The 23555-nt window shown below is 37.8% G+C and overlaps 5 protein-coding genes across 5 annotated transcripts; all 5 read left to right on the forward strand.

Moving 5' to 3' along the window:
• Positions 1–1485: 1485 nt before the first annotated feature.
• Positions 1486–6108, forward strand: GCK72_003932 (uncharacterized protein; the record flags this gene model as incomplete). The annotated part of the gene is made up of 7 exons (XM_053724343.1): positions 1486–1506; positions 1683–1782; positions 1827–1927; positions 2256–2510; positions 3351–3776; positions 5056–5274; positions 5569–6108. 7 exons carry the CDS (start codon positions 1486–1488, stop codon positions 6106–6108), a joined length of 1662 nt encoding a protein of 553 aa, XP_053588537.1.
• Positions 6109–6619: 511 nt separating this feature from the next.
• GCK72_003933 (uncharacterized protein) lies at positions 6620–12512 on the forward strand (the record flags this gene model as incomplete). The annotated part of the gene is made up of 9 exons (XM_003100268.2): positions 6620–6703; positions 6748–6853; positions 6909–7009; positions 7675–7929; positions 9166–9615; positions 10987–11205; positions 11254–11568; positions 12182–12385; positions 12432–12512. 9 exons carry the CDS (start codon positions 6620–6622, stop codon positions 12510–12512), a joined length of 1815 nt encoding a protein of 604 aa, XP_003100316.2.
• A 437-nt stretch (positions 12513–12949) lies between these two features.
• Positions 12950–16320, forward strand: GCK72_003934 (uncharacterized protein; the record flags this gene model as incomplete). Its single annotated transcript, XM_003100312.2, has 6 exons — positions 12950–13033; positions 13082–13187; positions 13235–13587; positions 14286–14735; positions 15654–15860; positions 15907–16320. 6 exons carry the CDS (start codon positions 12950–12952, stop codon positions 16318–16320), a joined length of 1614 nt encoding a protein of 537 aa, XP_003100360.2.
• Positions 16321–16808: 488 nt separating this feature from the next.
• Positions 16809–19632, forward strand: GCK72_003935 (uncharacterized protein; the record flags this gene model as incomplete). Its single annotated transcript, XM_053724344.1, has 9 exons — positions 16809–16998; positions 17046–17146; positions 17193–17297; positions 17345–17497; positions 17544–17999; positions 18156–18386; positions 18434–18742; positions 18788–19510; positions 19561–19632. 9 exons carry the CDS (start codon positions 16809–16811, stop codon positions 19630–19632), a joined length of 2340 nt encoding a protein of 779 aa, XP_053588538.1.
• Positions 19633–20551: 919 nt separating this feature from the next.
• GCK72_003936 (uncharacterized protein) lies at positions 20552–23272 on the forward strand (the record flags this gene model as incomplete). Its single annotated transcript, XM_053724345.1, has 9 exons — positions 20552–20741; positions 20788–20888; positions 20935–21039; positions 21093–21230; positions 21283–21723; positions 21767–21988; positions 22036–22344; positions 22390–23151; positions 23204–23272. 9 exons carry the CDS (start codon positions 20552–20554, stop codon positions 23270–23272), a joined length of 2337 nt encoding a protein of 778 aa, XP_053588539.1.
• Between the last annotated feature and the right edge of the window lie 283 nt (positions 23273–23555).

Genomic DNA, 23555 nt, shown 5'->3' on the forward strand with positions numbered 1-23555 from the left:
TGTATTCGTAGCACTAATTCAACTTTTTCTTTTTCTTATTTCTTGGAACAAATGCTTCTTCGAGGATGATTGGAGATAAATTTGCATCTTTGTAACTCTTAAACTTGATCCCCAACAGTTCAAGAGCTACTATTTGACAGGGAAATATCATAACGAACTCTCGGAAAATTATCCATGTCCTGCGTCTATGTCTCTTAGTTTTCTTCTTACGATCTTTCCGTTGTTGTTTGCGTTGTTTCAGCTTCTGCTTTCTTTGCTGTTCTGCCTTTGCCCGCTTTTCAACCCATTCTTGAATCTGCTCACTCACATTATCCTTGACTTGCTCTCTTAGTTCAGCTATTCTCATCCGTTCGTGTTGTAGGACTTGTTCGCGAAATCGGGGGTTTTCACGACACGCCTTTTCCATAGCTTTCACCATTCCTTCTGCGATACGTCTAGCGGCTTCATCGACAAACTTTTCTATATTCCAATCATCCAGTCCCATTTCGTTGCTCGTTTGATTCCTCACGTTTTGCTAACAAATGCTCGCAACATTTGCCATGGATTCTGGACAATCTCAAGTCCGGATAGCAGTGCCCGACGTCTTCTTTTCGTCGTTTTTCTTCACCGACTCCTGTGTCATGCGTTGAATGTCCTGTATCCCATCAACTCCTCCGAGCTTCAATCTCACATCTGATTCTGAGCGATGGAGCATGAAGAGTTCAAAAGAATGTGCTTTACGTGGCCCCAATGTCTGGACTTCATGCAACTTCTGCTTTTCACTGTATTTTACACGAAAAAAAGTAGGCGGAGCTAAAACCGTGGTAAGAAGAAAAAGTAAATGTTGGAAATGAATCCATCCCCTTTTAGCTTGAATCCATCCACAACTTATCCATCCCCTTTTAGCTGTCCCCAGAAAACTGCCCGTATTTGTATGATATTGATCAATCTGGAGAAAAACGATACGGCTGGAATCATCAACTTTTCTGAATCTTATGATACCAAAACATCTTTCACGTCTTCGCTTTTTCGAACGCGGACCGTATTTTTCCTTATTGGAAACAGACGACACGTTCGGATATCTCTTTTTTCCGAATTAAAAAAAATATATATTAAAAATCTTTCTTCGCCCTCTGGATCGAACTAATAACTAACTGTAGTCAACGACGCATAACTTGCCAGATCGGACGCGTCGACACGCCGCCCTCAACCACGCGGCCCACGGAAAATGCAAGCCGAAGAAAGGAAAGAAATGACGACGCTTAGGTCGACAGTTTCACGCCTCTTTTTCCGTTTTTCATTCCCCTATGCTTTATCAGTGTTTTTGGCTCAGAAGGTGTCATTTCGAGAATTTTGAAAAAAGAAAAAGACGGGCATCATGCGGGGGAAATTTCTGATCTTTTGGTCCATCTTTGAAGGAAATCGGTCCAGTAGGAAAGGCTGTGTGATCGGCGACACACACACAAACATACAGAATCTGGTGTTTGTTAATAGTAAAGATGTAAAATGCTGTATCTGTGCTATTCGGTGAGTGAGAAAATCACATTTTTGCGATATTTGGAGGTTTTTAATGTGAAAATCGTGAACATTCGTCACGAAAATCCAAAATTTTCGCTTTTTTTCCGAAAAATTCATTTTAAAACGAATTTTTTGAATTTTTCAATGCAAAAACTGATTTTCACCTCTATTATTTAAAATTCCAGCTTCAATCGCGACTCGGATTCCTCAATTATCTCAAGAATTTCGATGCTGCCAATTTGGACGAAATTAGGCGACTCTTCATACTCTCCTTGTCCAGACTCAGTATAGTTCCTATTCCAATCACTCAAAAATTCACTTTTTTCCAGAAATGTACGGATCATTCGAGGATTTCGAGGAGAATCTGGAAATTTTTCGCAATTTCGAGATGAATCATCTGATTTGGGGGAAGCGTAACGAATTTTTCAGTGTGAGGAGGGCAAAATTGAGTTTCTAGGCCATGAAGAGTTTAGGAAACCCCTTTTTCTGAGCTTCCGCCATCTCTTTTTGTGGCAAATGCGCTCTATTGATAATCTGGTGAACATGTTTCAAATAGATTATCGATAGGCCGCAGTTAGTCACCCGTAAGCGATTTCGACAATTTAAAGGTGGCAAATGCGCTCTAATGATAATCTGGTGAAACTTTTTCATTAGATTATCGATAGAGCGCATTTAGTCACGCGTAGGCGGAAGCTATGCTCAAATTTTTATTTGAAAATTGATTTTTATTGCTGAAAATCCTAATTTTTCGATTTCAGACGAGGCCATTGATCTACGAGAGTCTGAATCATGTGCTATACGTGACAAAAATGGATGCATGCATTATTCTTCAGAATATCATGCTGCCTTATTGCTGGGAATCAGATCTGAATACTGTCATCAATCTGCAGAAGAGAATCTTCGCTCTTTCGTATAATGTCGGTAAAACTCTTCAATTTGCGAAGATCGATGGGGAAATCATCATACGAATCAAATATGACGTACACTCAGCGTATATGAATACATTTGATGAGGTAGTGGTTTAAAAAGTCAATTTTTGAGCGAAAAATGGGGAAAATTGAATAAAAATTGCAGTTTTTGCAGTTATTTTCAATCTGAAAATCAATTTTTGAACCGGAATTCTGGGAGGCGTTGCGGTCGCGTCGCGGTCTTTCTCTGGTACAATGCTAAATGACTAGCGTTACTCATACAATGGGCGCGCAACCTCGTATTTTTGATTCAAACTTGTGGCAAATGCGCTCTATTGGCAATCGGTTAAAATAACGTGATTTTTCCATGAAAACTCGCTGTTTTTTTTTGCAGATTATCAATAGAGCGCGTTTAGTCACGCGTAGGCGGAAGCTATGCCCAAAATTTCGGAAATTTTGGGTGGCGTTGCGGCCGCGTCGCGTGTCTACTAGATTTTATCAGTAGATCACGTCAATCAAACGGATTTCCGAAGAACCTGCGTGCACAATCCGAAACTTCTAATTCAAATTTGGCAAATGCGCTCTATTGATAATCTGGTTAAAACAGCAGGATTTTTCCATGAAAAACCGCTATTTTCATTAGATTATCAATAGAGCGCATTTGGTCACGCGTAGGCGGAAGCTATGCTCAAATTTTTCTATTTTGGCTGGAAATCGGCGATATTTTACAGTTTTAAACTTGTTTGAGTGGAAAGTGCGCTCGAAATCGGCTGAAAAGTGGATGCAATAGGTGTAATAGGACATCTAGGCTGACAGACACACAGACTGAAAATAAAACTGTGGCAAATGCGCTCTAGTGATAAACCATGTTCAATAGAGCGCATTTCGCCGCGCGTTGGCGAAAGCTATGCTCAAATTTTCAATGAAAAATCGCAATTTTTGCAGCCAGAAGCTCTTGAAACCCTGGCAAACTGTATAAACGATGACGATTTCGCCTCAGTCATCAAACGTTTTCGAGAAGCTTCATCAGCATGGAGGGATCAAATCATATATAATCAGGCGACCCTGGCGGCTCTTAATCCAGAAATGGAGCCGATGGCTCGAGCGCAGAAGTTCGCTTCGTTGTATATGCATGTTGTCACTGATGACTGTATTCGGAAAAACTACAATATGTTCAGGGGGACGCCTCCACTTACAGTAAGACTTTTCGAGGATGGAGATATGCAATTTGTGATGGTCGCCGAGTTGGTCGATGCGTTGAATAAGATTTCGATGGAGAAATTGAAATATAAGGATCGCGAATTACTTGTGGGGACGATGAGTTGGAGGGCGGTGATTCGGAGGTTTGGCGATCAAATTGAGCTTTTTGAGGTTAGAGTTTAGTCGAGCGCATTTGCAACAGGCAGGAAATGAAATTTTTGTTGGAAAATGGGATTTTTGTCAGATTTTAGCCCAAAAATACTTGATTTTGAAGAGTTTTCACTGAAAAATTGCTGAAAATCGGGTTTTTTTTAGCCAAAAACCTAAAATTACGAAGTTTTTCGACAGGTTTTGGTCAAAAATTATTGTTTTTGGAGCATTTTTAAAAGTATTTTTCAACAAAAATCCCATTTTAGAGTTCATTCGAGCGCAGTTGCAACAGGAAGTTTAAAATTTCAGATTCAATTCGGCCAAAATCACTTTTTCAGTGGAAAAAGGACGATTTTAGCTCAAAAAAACGCATATTTTGATGTATTTTCACTGAAAATTGCTGAAAAGCAGGTTTTTAAGCCAAAAATCCCGAAAATACGAAGATTTTTGACTGTTTTAGTCAAAAATTATTGTTTTTGGAGAGTTTTTCAGTATTTTTCAAAAAATTGTTTTTATTCGAAAATTTGCAAAAAATTGCTCTTTTTGACACAAAAACTCAATTTTTCGTCAAAAATTTAATTTTTCAGCAAATTCTGACTAATTTTCACTTTTTTTTTGAATCTCGAAAAAAGCATACTTGTCAAGGGCCGGGCCGGGCCGGGCCGGGCCGGGCTTTTTTTTCAAAACGTCAGGCCCGGCCCGGCCCGGCCCGAAGCCCGGCCCGGCCCGCCAGGCCCGGCCCGAAGCCCGGCCCGGCCCGCCAGGCCCGTCTTTTTGGAGGGAATTTTTTTTTTTCAAATTTTTAATGAATATTTTGAAATTACCAAAAAAAGTAAATTTCTTTGCCAGTACGACTCCACGCTTTCTTTCCTTCCAAATTCGACATGTTCAGTTTCAAAAAAAAAACACGTGGAAAATTTCAAAAACAAAATTTCATTAAAAAAATTTCAAAAATCCCAGATTCCTGAAAAGACGGGCCTGACGGGCCGGGCCCGGGCCGAAGCTTTTCAGGCCCGGCCCGGGCCGGGCCGGGCCGGGCCGGGCCGGCGGGCCGGCCCGTCATTTGACAAGTATGGAAAAAAGGAGCAATTTTTAACTTCTCTATTAGCACGACTCGATTCTTACAACCGCGCTCTACCGAAACCGAAGAAAATAGTGTGCGAAATTGAGAGACTCAGAGAAAAAGAAACATTTTTCAATGGGCATTTCGGTGGAGCGCAGTTTGCAAAATGATGCAAGTGCGCCCCATTCTCAAATCTCATTAGAGCGCTTTTCCTCTCATCCCCCAATCAAATTTCAGTTCATCCGCACCCCGATCCGCCGTGCGAAACACAAGGCAGTTCCAGTTCGAAGTCACAGCAATAATATTGTCTACGTGTTGGCCGCCGACGCGCTCATCGAATTCTTCAGAAATGCAATATTCGGATTGAGATTCTTCCAGATGCCAGAAGATGTGAGAAGATCGGCTCGATTGGATAAAGTATTAAAAAAGTTGGATAAATGTTTCAGTGTGGAATTTGTGAGTTTTGGGGGTGGAAATTGGTGAAAAAATGATGAAAAATCATGAATTTTGAGCTATTTTTCGCATTTCTTGTAAGTTTTGAAGCTGAAAAATCACTTTTTGAAGCTGAAAAATCACTTTTTTAAGCTGAAAAATCACTTTTTGAAGCTGAAAAATCACTTTTTGAGGCTGAAAAATCACTTTTTGAAGCTGAAAAATTGCACTTTTTCAAGGTGAAAATCACTTTTTGAAGCTGAAAAATCACTTTTTGAGCGAAAAATGTGATTTTCAGCCTATTTTTAACATTTCCAGAAGAGTATCTACTTCCTCCAAGCTGACTGGAGCGAATCGCTGCAAGCGGCTCTCGACGACGAATTCGAGCTCGAAAACCTGCCCGACCGAGATGTTCGCGGGGTATCAGACTACGGATTTACAGTATTCGATATGAAGGAAGAGTTGATTTATCTGAAACTCCATCTAGTCTTTCCGGACATCTTCGACTATCTGAAAGTGGTGCATCAGCATGTGGATAGTGTGAAAAAATCGGAATTTCTGAGAACTTGTGACATGTTTGACGCTATTGAGATGTGTCAACTCGTATGTATTCTCAATCGATGGCCGAAATTCAAACAGGTTATTCATAATCAGAAGGCGTGTCACAGAATCATCGGAATCAGATGTGAGTGGTGTGAGGAGACGGAACGGGAGGTGGAGGCGACGGAATTTCCGAGTTTTGATGTCACGGAGGAGCCGGAAATCGTTTTGCCGCCACGCGATTTTAGCTCGGTTGCTCTCATTGTTATTAGTATTCTTTTTGCTGTTGTCGCTTATTTTTGGATGATTGCTCAGTAATATTGATAATTTGTAATTATTGATTATTTCATGTATTTTGATTGAAAAAGTTGTAAATTTTGAAAAAATCGTTATTATTATGTCCTTTTCTCCTTTTCAAACGAATAAAATCGTTTGAAAAGGCGAAAAACCCGCTTTTTTCGGTTTAAATTGCATCATTTTTAAGATGACTAAAAAAAGAAAACGTGGCAGGATACTGTAATTGTCGTCAATTATGACGCATTGTCCGCAAACACCATCACGTCGGATTGCGGACGCCACGTGTTTTTCTTCTTTTTTTTCAAACAATTTAATTTTTAAACTCGTAATTTTCAGTGAAAGTAAAAGAAAAAGCTTAAAGTTTCGAACAGAAAATCAATTAACTGAATAAAATAATATACATTAACCCTAAAGTGAAGCATGCGCCTTTAAAATTCTTCTACCATAACCCAAATTATGAATATTGCTCATTCTAAAATTCAAACTTTCTAGAAAGCTTTTTTGCATACATTTTTCTGTTTCAGCACTAAAAATGTCGAAATATCTGGAAATTCCAAACTCGGCGTTGACTCCGATGTGTCTTCGCAAAGAAGCCGACGCCTACATGCTTGAAGAGGTTTTTCCGTTAATTTTTCATATTTTAAATCAAATTTTTTTCAGCTCCGCAAATATCTCGTCGATTTTCACGATAATCCGGATGGAAGTTCGAAAGGAAAAGAGGCAGAACTCATTCAGATGTTGATGAATGCGTCTGGACAACGTTTGAGTGCGATTTTTCAATTTTTCGAATAAAATTTCACTTTTTTTTTGATTTGTTGCAGGAATGTACGGAACAGCTCGCGAGTATGTGGAGAATCTGAAAATTTTCAGAAATTTCTCGAGTAGCCACATTTATTTCAATACGGACGTTGATTCGTATCAGGTAAGGGTAAAACCATAGTTGTCAAGGCCCGGCTTCAAAAAATGAGCCTTTTTTCGATTTTTTTTTCAATTTTTCTTCGAAAATGTGACCATTTTTGACTATTTTTCAGATTTTCTTCTAATTCTGAATGATAGTCGAAAATTTGAAAAAAATGGGCTGAACCAGAAAAATTCCAGCTTTTTTCAATAGAAAATCACAAAAAATCTTAGTTGTCAAGGCCCGAAGGCCCGGCTTCAAAAAATGACCCTTTTTTCGAAATTTTTTCAATTTTTCATCGAAAATGTGACTATTTTTCAGATTTTCTTCTATTTCTGAATCACAGTCGAAATTTTGGCTCTTTTTCGCGAAAAAATTTCAAAAAATTTGAAAAAATTTGAAAATTTGACTTTCGCGCCAACTCGCCCGGGCCGGGCCTTGACAACTATGAAAAAATGAATTGAACCAGAAAAATTGCAGCTTTTTTTTATAGAAAATCACAAAAAATCATTGTTGTCAAGGCCCGGCTTCAAAAAATGACCCTTTTTACTATTTTTCAGAATTTCTTCTAATTCTGAATCATAGTCGAAAATTTGACTTTTTCGCGAAAACATTTTAAAAATTTCGAAAAAAACGTTCAATTTTTGACAACTATGCAAAAAATGGGCAATTTTTCCCCCCATTTTCAGACAAATCCCATCATGTATCACAACACGAAAAACAAGGAATACATAATGAAATCGGATTTGTTTCCGATTCTCCAGAATATCACAATTCGAAATAGTCCGGAATTCACATTTGAATTCATCTCGCTCATTGCGTATTTCTTGAAGACTCAAGAGGAGAAATTGAATGGAAAACTGGAATTCGTGAGATTCGATCAAAAGATTTTGGAGGAAATCGAGAAAGAGTACAAGTTGGAATATCGAAAGAATCGATTGGATGTATGTGTGTAATCTGTGGAGTATTTTGTTCAAAACTTATATAAAAATATGGAAATACTCAAATTTCTGTGATTTTTCATTTAAAATAGAGAAAAAGCAGCAAAAATCGGCTTAAAATCGCAGTTGGTGGCCTAGAAAACCAACAACATGGAATTCAAGGCCACGGACTCAAAAATGTGGTTTTTAGTTCATTTTTAGTAGATTTTCACGGTTTTTGGATCGAAAAAAGATGATTTACTGCGAATTTTCAAGATTTTGAGCGATTTTTAGCTAAAATTAAGCGGATTTTCACGATTTTTGGCTCAAAGTTTCCAATTTGTCTTTCAAGTCATCAAAAAAGGACATTTTGAGTTGGAAATCGTCTTACGATGCGTTTTTGTGCTGAAAACAATGAAAATCGGCTTCAAAACACGAATTTTCAGCTCGAATAATGCTTAAAAGTGGTCGGTGGCCGAATTTTTTCGCTGTTTGGGTCTCTAGGCCAGCATTTGATTTTCAATGAATTTTTCTTATTTATTGGGTGAATTTCACTTTATTTTTGAGCTGAATCCCATAAAAATGTACAAAAATTAATGAAAAATGATATAAATTCCGTGGAAATCTAACAATTTTAGTAATTTTGAGTGGAAAATCTGTGAAAATCCACCTTAATTACCTATTAGCTCGGCACACAGTTCTTGCAACTGCGCTCCACCGAAATGCCCATTGAAAAATGTCTCTTTTTCTCTGAGTCCGTCTCTCAATTTCGCACACAATTTTCTTATGTTTCGGTAGAGCGCGGTTGTAAAAAGCGTGCCGTGCTAATGAAAATTCAGCCCATTCAAAATTGTTGAAAAATGACAAAAATCGTCATATTTTCATATGAAATCATAGTTGTCAAGGCCCGGCCAAATTTGCGCGAAAGTCAAAATTTCAAATTTTTGGAAATTTTTTGAATTTTTTCGCGAAAAAGTCAAATTTTCGACTATCATTCAGAATTAGAAGAAAATCTGGAAAAATAGTCTAAAATGGTCACATTTTCGATGAAAAAGGGTCATTTTTTGAAGCCGGGTCTTGACAGGTATGAAAAATTACAAAAATTAATGAAAAATGATATAAATTCTATGGAAATCTAACAATTTTAGTAATTTTGAGTAAAAATCTGTGAAAATCGACCATAATTACCTAAAAATTAAGTAATATTCAATGAAAATTTTTAAGAAATGACAAAAAAGTTTTTAAAAATTATTTTTCCAGGCGAAAAACAGCGAAAAATTGATGAAAGAAATGTCGAGAATGAACTTCACTCAATGGATTAATAAAATCAAATCGTTGGCTCCGAATATTTGGAAAAACGAGTGGAGAGAGCAACGTCTTCGTAATACTCTCGGATCGAGTCTCAACACCTTGCCTGCTCCGACTCGTTTCATGTTCGTCGCGGCTCTTTATCTTGCCGTATATCCAGCATTCAAGTCACTTCAGAAGATTATCGATAAGAGATCGAAACTCTTTTCTGTGGGTTCGAATAATAACAAGTACAATAGTAATCCACCGACCGTCCGAGTGTTCGAAGACGGAAATCAGAAATTTGTGATGAAATCTGAACTTTTTGGAGCGATTTCGATGGAATCGGAGGACGAAAACGACGTTTTTCACACGATTGACATGAAAGAAGTGATTCAGAAATATGGAAAACTTAATATTGAGGTGAATGGCGGAGTCTCTGGCTGTGTGCAAAACGTTTGGCCACCGGAAACACTATCGATTTCAGTAGAGCGCAGTTGAATTTGGCGCATTTTCTGATAGAAAGCAGAGTCGTGCGGAATTCCGACTTCCGTTTTGAAATTTTTTTTAATATATGGAACATAGTTGTCAAGGCCCGGGCCGGCCCGGCAAGGCCCGGCAAGGCCCGAAGGCCCGGGCCGGGCCGGGCCGGGCCGGGCCGGGCCGGGCCGGGCCGGTAGAAAATTTTCAAGGCCCGGCCCGGCCCGAAGGCCCGGCTTCAAAAAACGACCTTTTTTTTCCAATTTTTTTTTCCAATTTTTTTTTCCAATTTTTTTCAATTTTTCATCGGAAATGTGACCATTTTTGACTATTTTTCAGAATTTCTTCTAATTCTGACTGATAGTCGAAAATGTGACTTTTTCGCAAAAAAATTCAAAAAAATTCAAAAAATTTGAAAATTTGACTTTCGCGCCAATTTGCCCGGGCCTTCGGGCCGGGCCTTAAGCCCGGCCCGGCCCGGGCCGGCCCGGGCCGGGCCGGGCCGGGCCCTGATTTCGCCGACAAGGCCCGGCCCGGCCCGGCCCGGGCCGGGCCTTGACAACTATGATATGGAAAAATGGTGAAAAATGACAGAAAATAAGGTTTTTCTTCAGCTAGAAACTAATTTTCCACTGATTTTTGCGAAGTTTTTTCAAAACTGGAAAAAAAATCGATTTCAGTAGAGCGCAGTTGAATATGACGCATTTTCTGATAGAAAACAGAAAAACTGAGCGCAAATTACTCTGAAATAAAAGTGGGCGGAGCCTAACTTTCAATTCGCAAAACTAGACGGAGCCAACCAAGACAAAATACAATCTATAAAAGTGGGCGGAGCCTATCTAGAATCGAAAAAAGTCGAAAAAAAAAACCAAATTTTTGCATAGTTGTCAAGGCCCGGGCCGGTAGAAATTTTTCAAGGCCCGGCCCGGCCCGAAGGCCCGGCTTCAAAAAATGACCCTTTTTTTCCTAATTTTTTTTCGAATTTTTTTCAATTTTTTATCGAAAATGTGACCATTTTTTTACTATTTTTCAGATTTTCTTCTAATTCTGAATCATAGTCGAAAATTAGACTTTTTCGCGAAAAAATTCAAAAAATTCGAAAAAATTTGAAAAAATTTGAAAATTTGACTTTCGCGCCAATCTGCCCGGGCCTTGACAACTATGAATTTTTGGAGTTTCAATTATTAACTTCAATATGTGATTTTCAGTCGTTTTTTCTCCAAAAGTTGGAATTTTGGGCGATTTTCTTGAAAAAAACCGCAGAAAATAGCTCTCAATTTCAGATTTTTTAACCAAAAAATCCGATTTTTCCAGTTTCTCCGCCATCCAATCCGCCGTACTAAGCACCGAGCAGTCCCAATCAGAGGACCCGGCTCCGTAGAGAGCTCCAACGACTTTTTTATTCTCGCCGTCGATGCTCTCTTTGAATTCTTGAAAGATATCATTATCGGATCGAAAATATTCCAGAATGATGATTTCAGCAGATTTTCAGAGGTTTTCAAGGATTTGGAGCAGTTTTTTAAGTCGGAATTGGTAGGATTATCGGTAGAGCGCGTTTGCAGCATGACTTGTTTTTTCCAGACCGAACCATACTTCATCAGAATCCGAGCAATTGAAAAAATGAAGGAAATGATGCTGAAAATCACTGAAAATGATATGGAAACCAGTGAAAAAGATGTCAGAAATGTGAATTCTGATGGATTTTCGGTGGAGATGCTGAAAGATGAGCTGAAATTCCTTGGATTGACTGAAACATTTCCTGAAATCGAAGAATTTTCTGAAAATGTGTTTTCCAAAATGAAAAAATTGAAGAAAGGACGAGTTCTGACGACTTCTGATATGTATGATGCGGTGGAGATGTGTCAGATCAATTGTGTGATGAAGAGAGTCCCAAATGTAGGGATTTTTAATGGAAAAACATGGGAAAAGACGAAAATTTTAGTAAAAATTGCTGAAAATTGTGTTTTTGACGACGAAAAATTGCGAATTCTACTGAAAAATAACGTTTTTTCATGAAAATCAATAGAAACCAGCTCATTTTTCGCTATTTTTCTCAAAAAATCAGTTTTTTAATTAAAAAATCAACGAAATTGCTGAAAATCCAACAAAAAAAACTTGAAAATACGTGGCGTCTGCATTCTGACGTGACGGTGTTTGCGGGCAATGCGTCACATCTTACGACAATTACAGTAACCTGCCACGTTTCTTTGTGAAAAAAAATAGAAAAAATAGTGGAAAAGAACGGTTTTCAGACCGAAATAATGAAATTCGATTGAAAAAAACACATCAAAAATGGTTTTTTTTCTGAAATACGATGATAATAGTCTGACTTTCTCGGTTGAAATGTGATTTTGATGAGTTGGATTCTTCAAAATCAAGTTTTTGGCAAAAAAAGTGACTTTTTGACACCGAAAACGTAATTTTCAGCAATTTTTATCCGCAAAAAGTGTTATTTTCATCTTTTTTCAGTCATTTCTGATCATTTTCCACGAAATTTCTTCACTTTCAGCTCCAAAAGTTCTTGCACAACCAAAAAGGATGCTCCAGAATCCCGGGACTTCATTGTGAAGGTTGCAAGACGTCAGATCTTCAGAAGTCTATGAAAAATCTGAAAATTAGTGAAACTTCTGAATGTCTCATCTGCTGCAATGAGATCAATTCGAAAGACACGGCGATGAAATGCCCATTGTGCAAGAAAAGATTCCATTCGAATGTAATTTTATTATTTTTTGACTTAATTATCGATTTTTTATTTTCAGTGTGCACTCAACTGGCTCAAAGAGCACAAACAATGCCCGACGTGCAATGGAAATCTGCAGGAGATTATCATCGATTCCTAAATTGTTGTTAACTGTTAATTTTTGTTTTATCTGCCTTTTTTTAATTGTTAATCAAGATACTCTGTTGTTAAATTTTGTTTAAAATGTTTTTTTTTATCGAATTTCAAAATTTCGGTCTGAAAACCGCTTTTTTCAACTATTTTTTGCTATTTTTTTAACAGAAAACGTGGCAGGTTACTGTAGTTGTCGTAAAGTGTGACGCATTGTCCGCAAACACCGTCACGACAGAATGCAGACGCCACGTGTTTTTCAAATTTGTTTTTGTTGGATTTTCATCAATATTCGTTGATTTTTTAATTAAAAAACCTATTTTTGAGAAAAATAGCGAATAATGAGCTGGTTTCTATCGATTTTCATGAAAAAAAAACGTTATTTTTCAGTGGGATTCGCGAATTTTCATTGATTTTTCAATAGAAAACCCGATTTTTCCAGACAAAATGTCGAAATATCTAGAAATCCCGGAGAAAGCGATGACTCCGATGTGTTTGCACAAAGAGACCACATTTTATGTGCTTGAAGAGGTATTTAAATTGAAAAATTATGGAAAAAATATTTTTAGTGAATTTCAGCACCTCCATAGCCTTCTTTCATTCGAAGACTATCCAAATGGTAGTTCTAAAGGACAAGAGGAGAAATTGATTCAGAAGTTGATGGATACTAAACGGAAGAATTTCAGTACGGGAAAATATTTATTTTGAAATTTGAAAAAAAAAAATTTCCAGGAATGTACGGATCAGCCGCTGAGCTTGCAGAGAATATGAAGATTTATCGGCAATTCCCGGAAAGTCATCTATATTTCAATACGGATGTCGACACGTATCAAGTGGATCCGATCGTCTATCAAAGTCTGAAAAACGAGAAATATCTCTGCAAATCGGATCTTTTCCCGATTCTCCAGAATATGCTGATGGGTTTGGATGAGCAATTTACGATTGAAATCGTTTCTATCATTGCGTATTATTTGAAAATCCAAGAGGAACGAGTCAATGGGAAAGTGGAATTCGTGCGGGTCGATGAGAAGTTGTTGGAGGATATCTCGAAGGAATTGGGAGAGGAGATGGCGAAACATGATTTAGTGCGTAAAAATAATGGGATTTTGATGGGAAAACTGATTTCACCGCTAAAAATAGTGAAAAAAAAAAACCAGCGCTACCTCGAATTTTTGATTTAAACTTGTGGCAAATGCGCTCTATTGATAATAAACTGAAAATAACGATATTTTTCTGAAAAATACCGCTATTTCTATTCGATTATCAATAGAGCGCATTTAGTCACGCGTAGGCGGAAGCTATGCCCAAAATTTCTTCGTTCAGCGTTTCGGAAACTTTGACACTCGATTTTTTGAGCAAAAAACTATCCAAAACCGGGGGAAATCAAACAAAAATTGCAGTTTTCACGCTGAAAACCAATTTTGAACCAAATCAGCGATATTTGAAGCCTTCTTTGGTTCCAGGACGTTTTGAAACTTGTCGTTTTCAAAACTAGACATTTCGGCACCATGAGCCCGAACATTCGCTATGGCACGGTGCTAAACGCCTACTGTTACCCCCTAGACTCGAGTTTATCAGTAGAGCGCGACCCAATGCGCACACAATCACAAACTTCTGATTCAAATCTGTGGCAAATGCGCTCTGTTGATAATCGGTTAAAATAGCGGGGTTTTTCTCAGAAATACTGCTATTTCCGTCTGATTATCAATAGAGCGCATTTAGTCACGCGTAGGCGGAAGCTATGCCCAAAATTTCTTCTCGTTCCAATGAAAAATACTTTCAGACTGCACAGTCTTTCCAACTGGCTCCACTTTTGGCAATACTTGACTTCAATCAAAGCTTCCAAATAATCCAACGCTTATGCCCGGAAATCTGGAATGACAGAAAACACCACCGTGTGCATGAGCTCATCACGTCGTCTTGCAACGAGTTACCACCGGAAACGCGTCCAGTCGTTTTCTCGATTATTGCTAAATTAGTCTTCAAATCGCTTCAATCACTTGAAAATGTCATTGGAAAGCACCCGGAACTGTTCCTACCGTATTCTGAGACCGAGAATAATAGTATGCCAGTGACAGTGAGAATGTTTGAGGATGGAGACCAGAGATTTGTGATGAACGCGGAACTTTCGGATGCATTGAGTCGTCGTTTGGATTGGGAGGATGATACGAACACCCGTTTCACCCTGAATATGGGAGACGTGCTGGAAAAATATGGAAATGAGAAGATTGAGGTTAGAAGAAACTTCAAAAACGCAATTTTTCAGTTGGCCGAACTTTTCAGTCTTTGGGTTTCTAGGCCTTCAGCAAACTCTAATTTGTATAAAATGTATTTTACTATGATAAACTGAGAATCCGATGGAAATCGGCATAAATAAAGAGTCCTGCCTTAGGATCCGTCATTTCAGTTTGGGTTTCTAGGCCAGCGGTCGCAAAAAAACCTCAATTCTAGTCCTGGCCTAGGATCCGACAACTCGGCCATCGTGATATTTCACCACGAGACGCCCTTCGACACAGCTGAAACGAGTGCTACCGTAATGTTTTGTGGCTGAAATTTTGAATTTTTTTCTGATTTTTTATTGATTTTCCCAGAAAAACCAAAAGTCGCTTAAAAATCGGACAATTCAAAACTTTTCCCCAAAAATTACGGTATTTTTCGATTTCTAAGCGATTTTTTTGGTTTTTCTGGGAAAAAATTATGGATAATCATTGAAAATCTATGAAAAAACTCAAATTGTCTTCCAAAATGTTACGGTAGCACTTGTTTCCAGCTGACGCAATTTTCGTGGTGAGATACCATGATGGCCGAGTTGACGGATTCTAGGCCACGACTGTCTTTTATTAGCTCGACGCTGTTTTTACAACACAGAAATGCCCTTGAAAAATGTCTATTTTTCTCCGTGTCTCTCAATTTCGCACGCAGTTTTCTTCGGTTCGGTAGAGCGCGGTTGTAAGAAGCGTGCCGTGCTAATATTCAGATTTCCAACATATAATCATGCTTTTCAATTGTATGGAAACCGAAAGAATTGAGATTTTTCAGGCCGCTGGCCTAGAAACCCACACTGAAATTCTCGATCAATCCTGAGCGCTTTGAAATTTCGAAAATCGTATTAAAAACTACAAAAAATACCATAATTCCCCCCATTTTCCAGTTCATTCGCTACCCGATTCGACGTGCCAAACACCGTGCTGTCCCTATCAAAGCGGGCGGTCCCAACGACTTTTTCATTCTCGCCGTCGACGCGTTCTTCGAATTAATGACCGATCTTATACTGGGCGCTCAAATATTCCAGAACAACTATATTGGACGGTTCTCGTTGATTTTTCATGAATTGGAGAAATTTTTCAAGCCGGATTGTGTAAGAATTTATTGATTTTTAGAAAGAATTTATTGATTTTTTTCAGATGGAGCCATATTTCATCCGGACACAAGTCTCTGAACTAATGAAGAGATTGATGCAAACGGTGACTGTAAACGATGATGAGAAATCTCCTGTGAAATGTATTCGAAATGCGAAACCAGATGGATTCAGTCTTCAGAATTTGAAGAACGAGCTGAAATACTTGGAACTGGATAATAGCTTCCCTGAAATCGAGGAGCATGCTGAAATTGTCTATGAGCATGTGGATAGTGTGAAGAAGGAGGAATTTCTAAGAACTTGTGATTTGTTTGATGCAATTGAGCACTGCCAGCTGATTTGTATGCTCAATAGAATTCCGAATCTCAAAAAGTTCCTTCACAATCAAAAAGGATGCGGAAGAGTTCAAGGACTGAATTGTGACGAATGTGACAAGGAGGAGAGTCCCAATAAACAATAATTGAATGTTATTTTTCACATCTGTTGCATTTCTTCGCCTTGTTAATATCCGTCCTTGTTGTTTTTTGCTGTCGCAAACGCTAGAGAACTAGTTGAATTTTGTGATGTTAAAAAAGAAAAAAATGTTGCAAGAATTCCTTTATTTCACTCTGTTCCTTTATGAAACCGGTCAATTTGCTCCCGGAAATTGTTTCTCTGTTGTTAATTGTTCTTTTTTAAATTGAATTTCATTATTTCGGTCCGAAAACCGTTTTTTTCAAAATTTTTTTTCAATTTTTTTTTTACTAAAAACGTGGCGGGCTACTGTAGTTGTCGTGAAATATGACGCATTGTCCGCAAACACCGTCACGTCAGAATGCAGACGCCACGTGTTTTTCATTTTTTTGTTCAACAAACGATATTTTTCCAAGTAATTTTGAGATAAATGAATGGGATTTCTTTGTTTTTTTTTTGAATATTAATGAAATTAAACCTTTATTTTACAGAAAAATGTCGAAATACCTGGAATCACCGGACTATATGCTCACATCATCATGGCTGGGGTCAATTGCTCAGTCTTATATTCTCAATGAGCTCCGTTCGTCGATTAGAAAAAATATTTTCTCGATGAAGTTGTTTGTGGAAGATAATGGAAAAGCATTGATACAGAAAATACTTGATAAATCGAACTATAAACTCAGTAAGGCAGTTTTTGGGTGAAATGTTTAATAAATAAGGAATTTTCAGGAATGTACGGATCGGCCGACGAGCTTGTGCAAAATCTGAAGATTTATCAAAATTTTCAAAAGAGTTATCGATTTTTCAAAACTGAATTCGAGCCTTTCACTGTAATTTTTCTTAAATTTCTTTCGAAAATTCCTTTTCCGTTTTCAGACAACGGCAACAATATATCGCAGTTTAAAGGATGAGGAATACATCTGCAAGTCTGATCTCTTCGTCATTCTTCAGAATATGGCGCTTGACATCATTCCGGCGGCGGTAATCAATTAATTTTCGAAAAAAAAATTACAATCTAGATTTTCCAGGACTCAGCTGAGGTGTTCCCAATGATTATCGTTTTTCTCCTCTCTGAACAAGACGAGCTACCCCACCGTATGGAATTCATAAAATTCGATCAAAAAGTGTTCGATGAGATTGAGATGGAAATGAGAGAAACAAAAAAGCTCTGTGCCATAAGTGTAGGGTTTTCGACTTATTAAAGTTATACAGGATCAATTTTTTCAGTTGTCCGAACTAGTCGTACTCGGCACACAATTTGCTGCTGGAAATTTCGATTCCCTAGTGGCGAAATTTGAGAAAGTCAACGTGGTCAAGCGAGATCCAGATGAAATACGTGAAGAGCTCAAAGATTACTATAATAAAATTAAGGCGTCGAATCCGAATCCAGTGAAAGACCTGGTTCTTCTCTTGATTACCACCGCTGCAATGATTTGTCTCAATCAGATTATTAATGTGAAGAGACCGGAAATGTTCCATCCGAATTCCATCAATAAAACTCCGATGATTGTGAGATTATTCGAGGAGGGAGATCAGAAATTTGTGATGGAATCCGAGATGGTGATTGCTATGTTTCCAGAAGAAGCTTCGGAAATTTTCGGTAAAAAGGGCGAAGTTGAATTTCATAATTACTCAACGATCACATTGGATGAAGCTCTCAGACAAGGAGCTGGACGTGTTGAGGTAGAATATATCATAGTTTTTAGCTTTTAATAATGGGGAAACAGCGAAAATCATGACAATTTCGCATAGAAATGATTAAAAATTCATTCTCTTCGATATTTTCTAGACTTTTTCGCTGAAATCTGAAATCTCAATGTTATTTTCTTCAATTTCCAGTTCATCCGCTACCCAATCAAAAGAGCCAAGCACCGAGCTGTTCCAATTGAAGGACCTGATCCAGAAGATCCGAATGATTGGTGTATTCTTGCATTGGACGCATTCTTTGAATATATGAAGAGTGCCATCACTGGATTTAAGATTTTTCAGAAATGTGGAACTTCTGCCGATGCTTTTGGCAATGCTGAGCACATGTTTAGTGCACTCGAGAAAGTATTCAAACACGAAGTGGTAAGAATTGTCTTGAAAGTGTAATTTAAAACGTAGCAGTTTTTCAGAAATCGCCATACTTCTTACAAATCGAATCTATCAATTATATGTTGACAACGCTTCAGAACGATATGAAATCGTTTCCAACAACTAAAGACGTTCGAAATGTAAAGAAAAATGGATTCACTGTGCAGCATCTGAAGAACGAACTGAATCATTTGGGTCTCACTGGCACATTTCCTGAAATCCTCGATTGTGCAGAAGATGTCTATGAAGGAATCGATAAAGCAAAGAAAGAGAGATATCTCAGAACATGCGATTTATTTGATGCTGTGGAGAGCTGTCAATTGATTTGTTTGCTCAATAGAGTTCCGAATGTAGGATATTATATTCATTCTATTGTTAAATTATATAATTTTCAGCTCAAAATGTTTGTTCACAATCAGAAAGGATGTGGAAGGATACTTGGATACAAATGTGAGCATTGTGAGGAGAAGAAGAATGCGTCGGATGAGACCGTACCGACTCCATCAGAAAAAGAAATTCAGAAGCCACTGAAAAATCTGAAAATCGAGAGTTCCGATGAAACAAGCAGTCAGAAGGAGGAGGAAGAAGTTCAGAAGACGTCAGTTCTTCAGAATCCTCCCCAGAATCCTAAAAACGAAGGCTCCAATAATAGTGAAAATAATAAGGAGAATCAGAATCCGATTAAGGATCAGAAGACGTCGAAGAAGATGGTCTCTGATATCATGAATTTGTTGGCACAGAGGTCTAAAGTACCCATTGAAATTCTCAAAGAGAATTCGGAAGAGTGTATATCAGAGAGTCAACAGCAGACCCAATTACAGATGGAATTAAAGGAGAAAATTTCGGCGAAAACTGAGGAAAATCAACGACTTCAAGAGACAATTCTCAAGTTGACTGCTGAAAACGAGGCGAATCAGAGAGTAATTCAACAGTTACTCGATAAATTGGCAGTTGGAAAACAGAAGAAGGATATGGAAGAGGTTTCTGATGATTCTGGAGATTTGCTTGCCGTCAGAATCCCTCCTGTCGTCATCTGTTACGTATGTCACAAAGAAATCGAGCCGTCCGACGATGACTGGTTGGATTGTTCCAGAACTGGCGAGAAATTCCATCAAGTGGTAGAAAAATCGATAATTTCCAGAAATCTCATTAATTTTTTATTTTGCAGTGCGCCTACTTCCATATTCGATTCCACGAAGAATGCCCGGCTTGCGACGACAAGATTCCGAATTATTTTTAATTATTTGTTATTTTCACTTTGTTGTTCTTCTTGTTATCATTCTGAATTGTTGTTTTTCGATCGTTTTACCACTTTCTCATAATGTCTCACCCAATTCTATCATTTTTTCACTTTAATTTCTATAAAAATGTTGATTTTTCACTTTTTTTCGCTTTAAAATTCGGTAAAATCCACAACTGATTACTGTATATGTCGTGAAATATGACGCATTGTCCGCAAACACCGTCACGTCGGAATGCAGACGCCACGTGTTTTTCTTTTTTTGGGGGTACTCGATTTTAGAACTCGGAAAAATAGAACTGTGACAAAATAAAACTGTAACAATATATAACTGACAAAAATAGAACTGCTACAAAGTGGAACTGAACACAATGGAACTGTTACAAAATAGAACTCCACGAAATAGAACTCGAAAAGATAGAACTGCTACAAAATAGAACTGCTACAAAATAGAACTCTACCACTGGTTTTGAAAATGCTTATTGGGCTTGTCTAATAAAATTTTTTCAGTTTTTTGTTGACTATTAAATAGACAAAGACTTTATCTCCATAAAATAAGTGTTTTTACTCGACTTTTCTCATCGAAAATTGGTTCTAATTCTTCTAAAAAGTCATGAATGCAAACGCGCTCCAATCGAACTAGAGTTCTATTTTGTAGCAGTTCTATTTTGTAGCAGTTCCATTTTGTGCAGTTACATTTCGTCGCAGTTCCATTTTGTTCAGTTCTATTTTTGTCAGTTTTATATTGTTACAGTTTTATTTTGTTGCAGTTCTATCTTTCCGAGTTCTAAAATCAAGTACCCCCCTTTTTTTCCAACAAATTAATTTTTTGAAAACGTAGTTTTTGAGATAAATTAATGGTATTTCTTTTGTTTTTTTCCAAATAATAATGAAATTAAACGTTTAATTTACAGAAAAAATGTCGAAATACTTGAAATCGCCGGACAATATGCTCACATCAACTAGCCTGGAGTCGATTGCTCACTCTTATATTCTCAATGAGCTCCGTTCGTCGATTAGCAAGAATATTTTCTCAGAAAAGTGTTTTTTGGAAGATAATGGAAAGGAATTGATACAGAAAATGCTGGATAATTCGAATTTTAAGCTCAGTAAGGCAGGTTTTGGCTGAAAACTTCAATAGAACGGAATTTTCAGGAATGTACGGATCGGCTGACGAGCTTGCACAGAATCTGAAAATTTATCAGAATTTTCCTGGAAGTCAGCAATTTTTGGGAACCTATTTTGAGCCATACCTTGTAATTTCATTGATTTTTCATTGTTTTTAAAGTAAGATTATTTCAGAATGCTCCAGTCATTTATCACAGTTTAAAAAATGAGAAATTCATCTGCAAATCGGATATCTCTGTGATTCTTCAGAATATGGCGGTTGAAATCTCATTGATGCCGGTAAGTTTCCTTAGTATTTCAATTTAAAAAAGTTATTGTGAGACTATTTTCAGAATGTTGGCACTTTCCGATATGTGATTGCCAGTGCTCTAAGTGGTCATCCGGAGCAACAAGCGAAACATCTGGAATTCGTAAAATTCGATCAGAAAGTGTTCGATGAGATTGAGATGGAAATGCGAAAAGCGAATTCTGTACGCATTTATATCGAAATATTGATAAATGAAGTCAAAATTGTCCTTTCAGACGAATGAAATCACTAAAACAGTGTCACAAATCTCTTCTGGAAATTTCGAAACACTGGTTGAGAAGTATTTTAAAGTGAAAACTGCGGGCTACACTAAAGAAGATTTTCGAAATTTGATCAAAAATTACTACAAAGGTGTAATGAATTCGAGCAACAATCCGGCAGAGGCGTTGACTGTATACTCGGTGAACATGACCATGGCGATTTGTCTTCGAAACATTATTGTAACGAGACCGGAGATGTTTCACCAAAAGGCACCGATTACGGTCAGACTATTTGAAGATGGAGATCAGAAATTTGTGATCGGAGCTGAATTATCTTATGCTTTGTGGCCAGAAAAGCTATCAGAAATATTTGAAAATAGTAGGAAAGTTGGGCCACATATGTACAGCACAATGGGGCTGGAAGAAGCGAAAGAGGAGGGAGAAGGGAAAATTGAGGTGAGTTATATAAGAAGCCAAGTATCATATGTTTTTTTTTCAGTTCATCCGCTACCCGATCAAAAGAGCGAAACACAGAGCTGTTCCGATTAAAGGACCTAACCCAGAGGACCCTGATGATTGGTGTATTCTGGCTGTGGACGCTTTTTTCGAATTTATGAAGAGTATCATCACTGGAGTGAAGATTTTTCTGAAATGTTTCGATACGTTTGCCGTTTTTAAGTACATTTTTAGTGCTCTCGAGAAAGTATTCAAACCCGAAGTTGTAAGAATTGCACGGAAATTGTAGTTTAAAATAGTAGTGTTTTTCAGGAATCGCCATATTTCTTACAAATTGCATCTGTCGATAATCTGTTGACGACGCTTCAGAACACTATTCAATCGGTTCGGCCAACTAATGACGTTCGAAATGCGAAAAAAGACGGATTCACTGTACAGAATCTGAAGAACGAACTGAATCATTTGGGTCTTACTGTCCTCTTTCCGGAAATCCGAAATTATGCAGAAGATGTCTATGACGAAATCGATAAAGCTAAGAAAGAGAGATATCTGAGAACCTGCGATTTGTTTGATGCAGTGGAGAATTGTCAGTTGATTTGTGTGCTCAATAGGGTTCCGAATGTAAGGAATTCTAATTAGTCTATTGTTAATTTATATAATTTTCAGCTCAAGAAGTTTCTTCACAATCAGAAAGGATGTGGAAGAGTACTTGGATACAAATGTGAACATTGTGAGAAGGAAAAGAAGGCGTCGGATGAACTAGAAACGATGGAAATCAGTCAACAACCAGCGGAGGTTCAGAAGACGTCAGACATCCAGAATTCCATGAAGAATCTGAAAATTGAGACCTCATATGCATCGGTTTCAAATCAATACTCACAACCGGCGTTCTCTGCTCCAAAACACTGTGAAAAGTGCTCAGAAAATTCTGTAATTCTTGTCGAAACTCAAAATGAGTTGAAAATAAGTCAAGATCAGCTGAAGGAGATGCAACAGAAGATCACAAATACAGAGAAGGAATCGAGTGACCTGAAAAAAGAACACGAGAAAATTGTGGAATCTGAAGCCAAGAAGACGGAGGAATTGTCTAAAATTGAGGAAGAATTGAGTAAAGAGAAAGAAGAGGAGATTCTGAAGGCGTCAAAGGAAAACGAGGAACTTCAGAAGACTATTCTCAAGTTGACAGCTGAAAATAAGGCAAATGAGAAAGTGATTCAAAAGTTACTCGATAGAATCACCGATTTATCGACTAATAACCAGAAAACTCATCAAATTAATGAGAAAACTATCGAAGAATCGGCTCCAACTACTTCTGTCACTTCTAAAAATGCTCCTCTCGTTATCGATTGTCTCATTTGTTCCAGTCAGATCAAGTCGGGACAAGAAGTCATCAGATGTCCATTGTGCAAACGAAGATTCCATTCGAATGTAAGATTTTCTCTATTTTACATCAATTTTCCCTCATTTTTCTTATTTTCAGTGTGCATTCAAATGGCGCAAAGACCACACTCAATGCCCGGCGTGCAATGGAGATCTTCCGAGAATTTAATTTTAAATTTTGTTACTTTTGTTATAATTTTTGTTGTTAATTTGTTAATAGCACGACACGCGTCTTACAACTGCGCTCTACCGAAACTGACGAAAATAGTGTGCGAAATTGAGAGAGTCAGAGAAAATGAGATATTTCTCAAGGGGATTTCGGTGGGGCGCAGTTGTAAGAACTGTGCTGAGCTAGTATTTGTTTTATCCTTTTCTGTTGAAAAATCCCGATGGATTACTGTAACTGTCGAGAAATGTGGTGCATTGTGTGCAAACACCGTCACGCCAAAATG

This window comes from Caenorhabditis remanei, chromosome II (genome assembly GCF_010183535.1).
Source record: "Caenorhabditis remanei strain PX506 chromosome II, whole genome shotgun sequence".
NCBI classification, from domain to species: domain Eukaryota; kingdom Metazoa; phylum Nematoda; class Chromadorea; order Rhabditida; family Rhabditidae; genus Caenorhabditis; species Caenorhabditis remanei.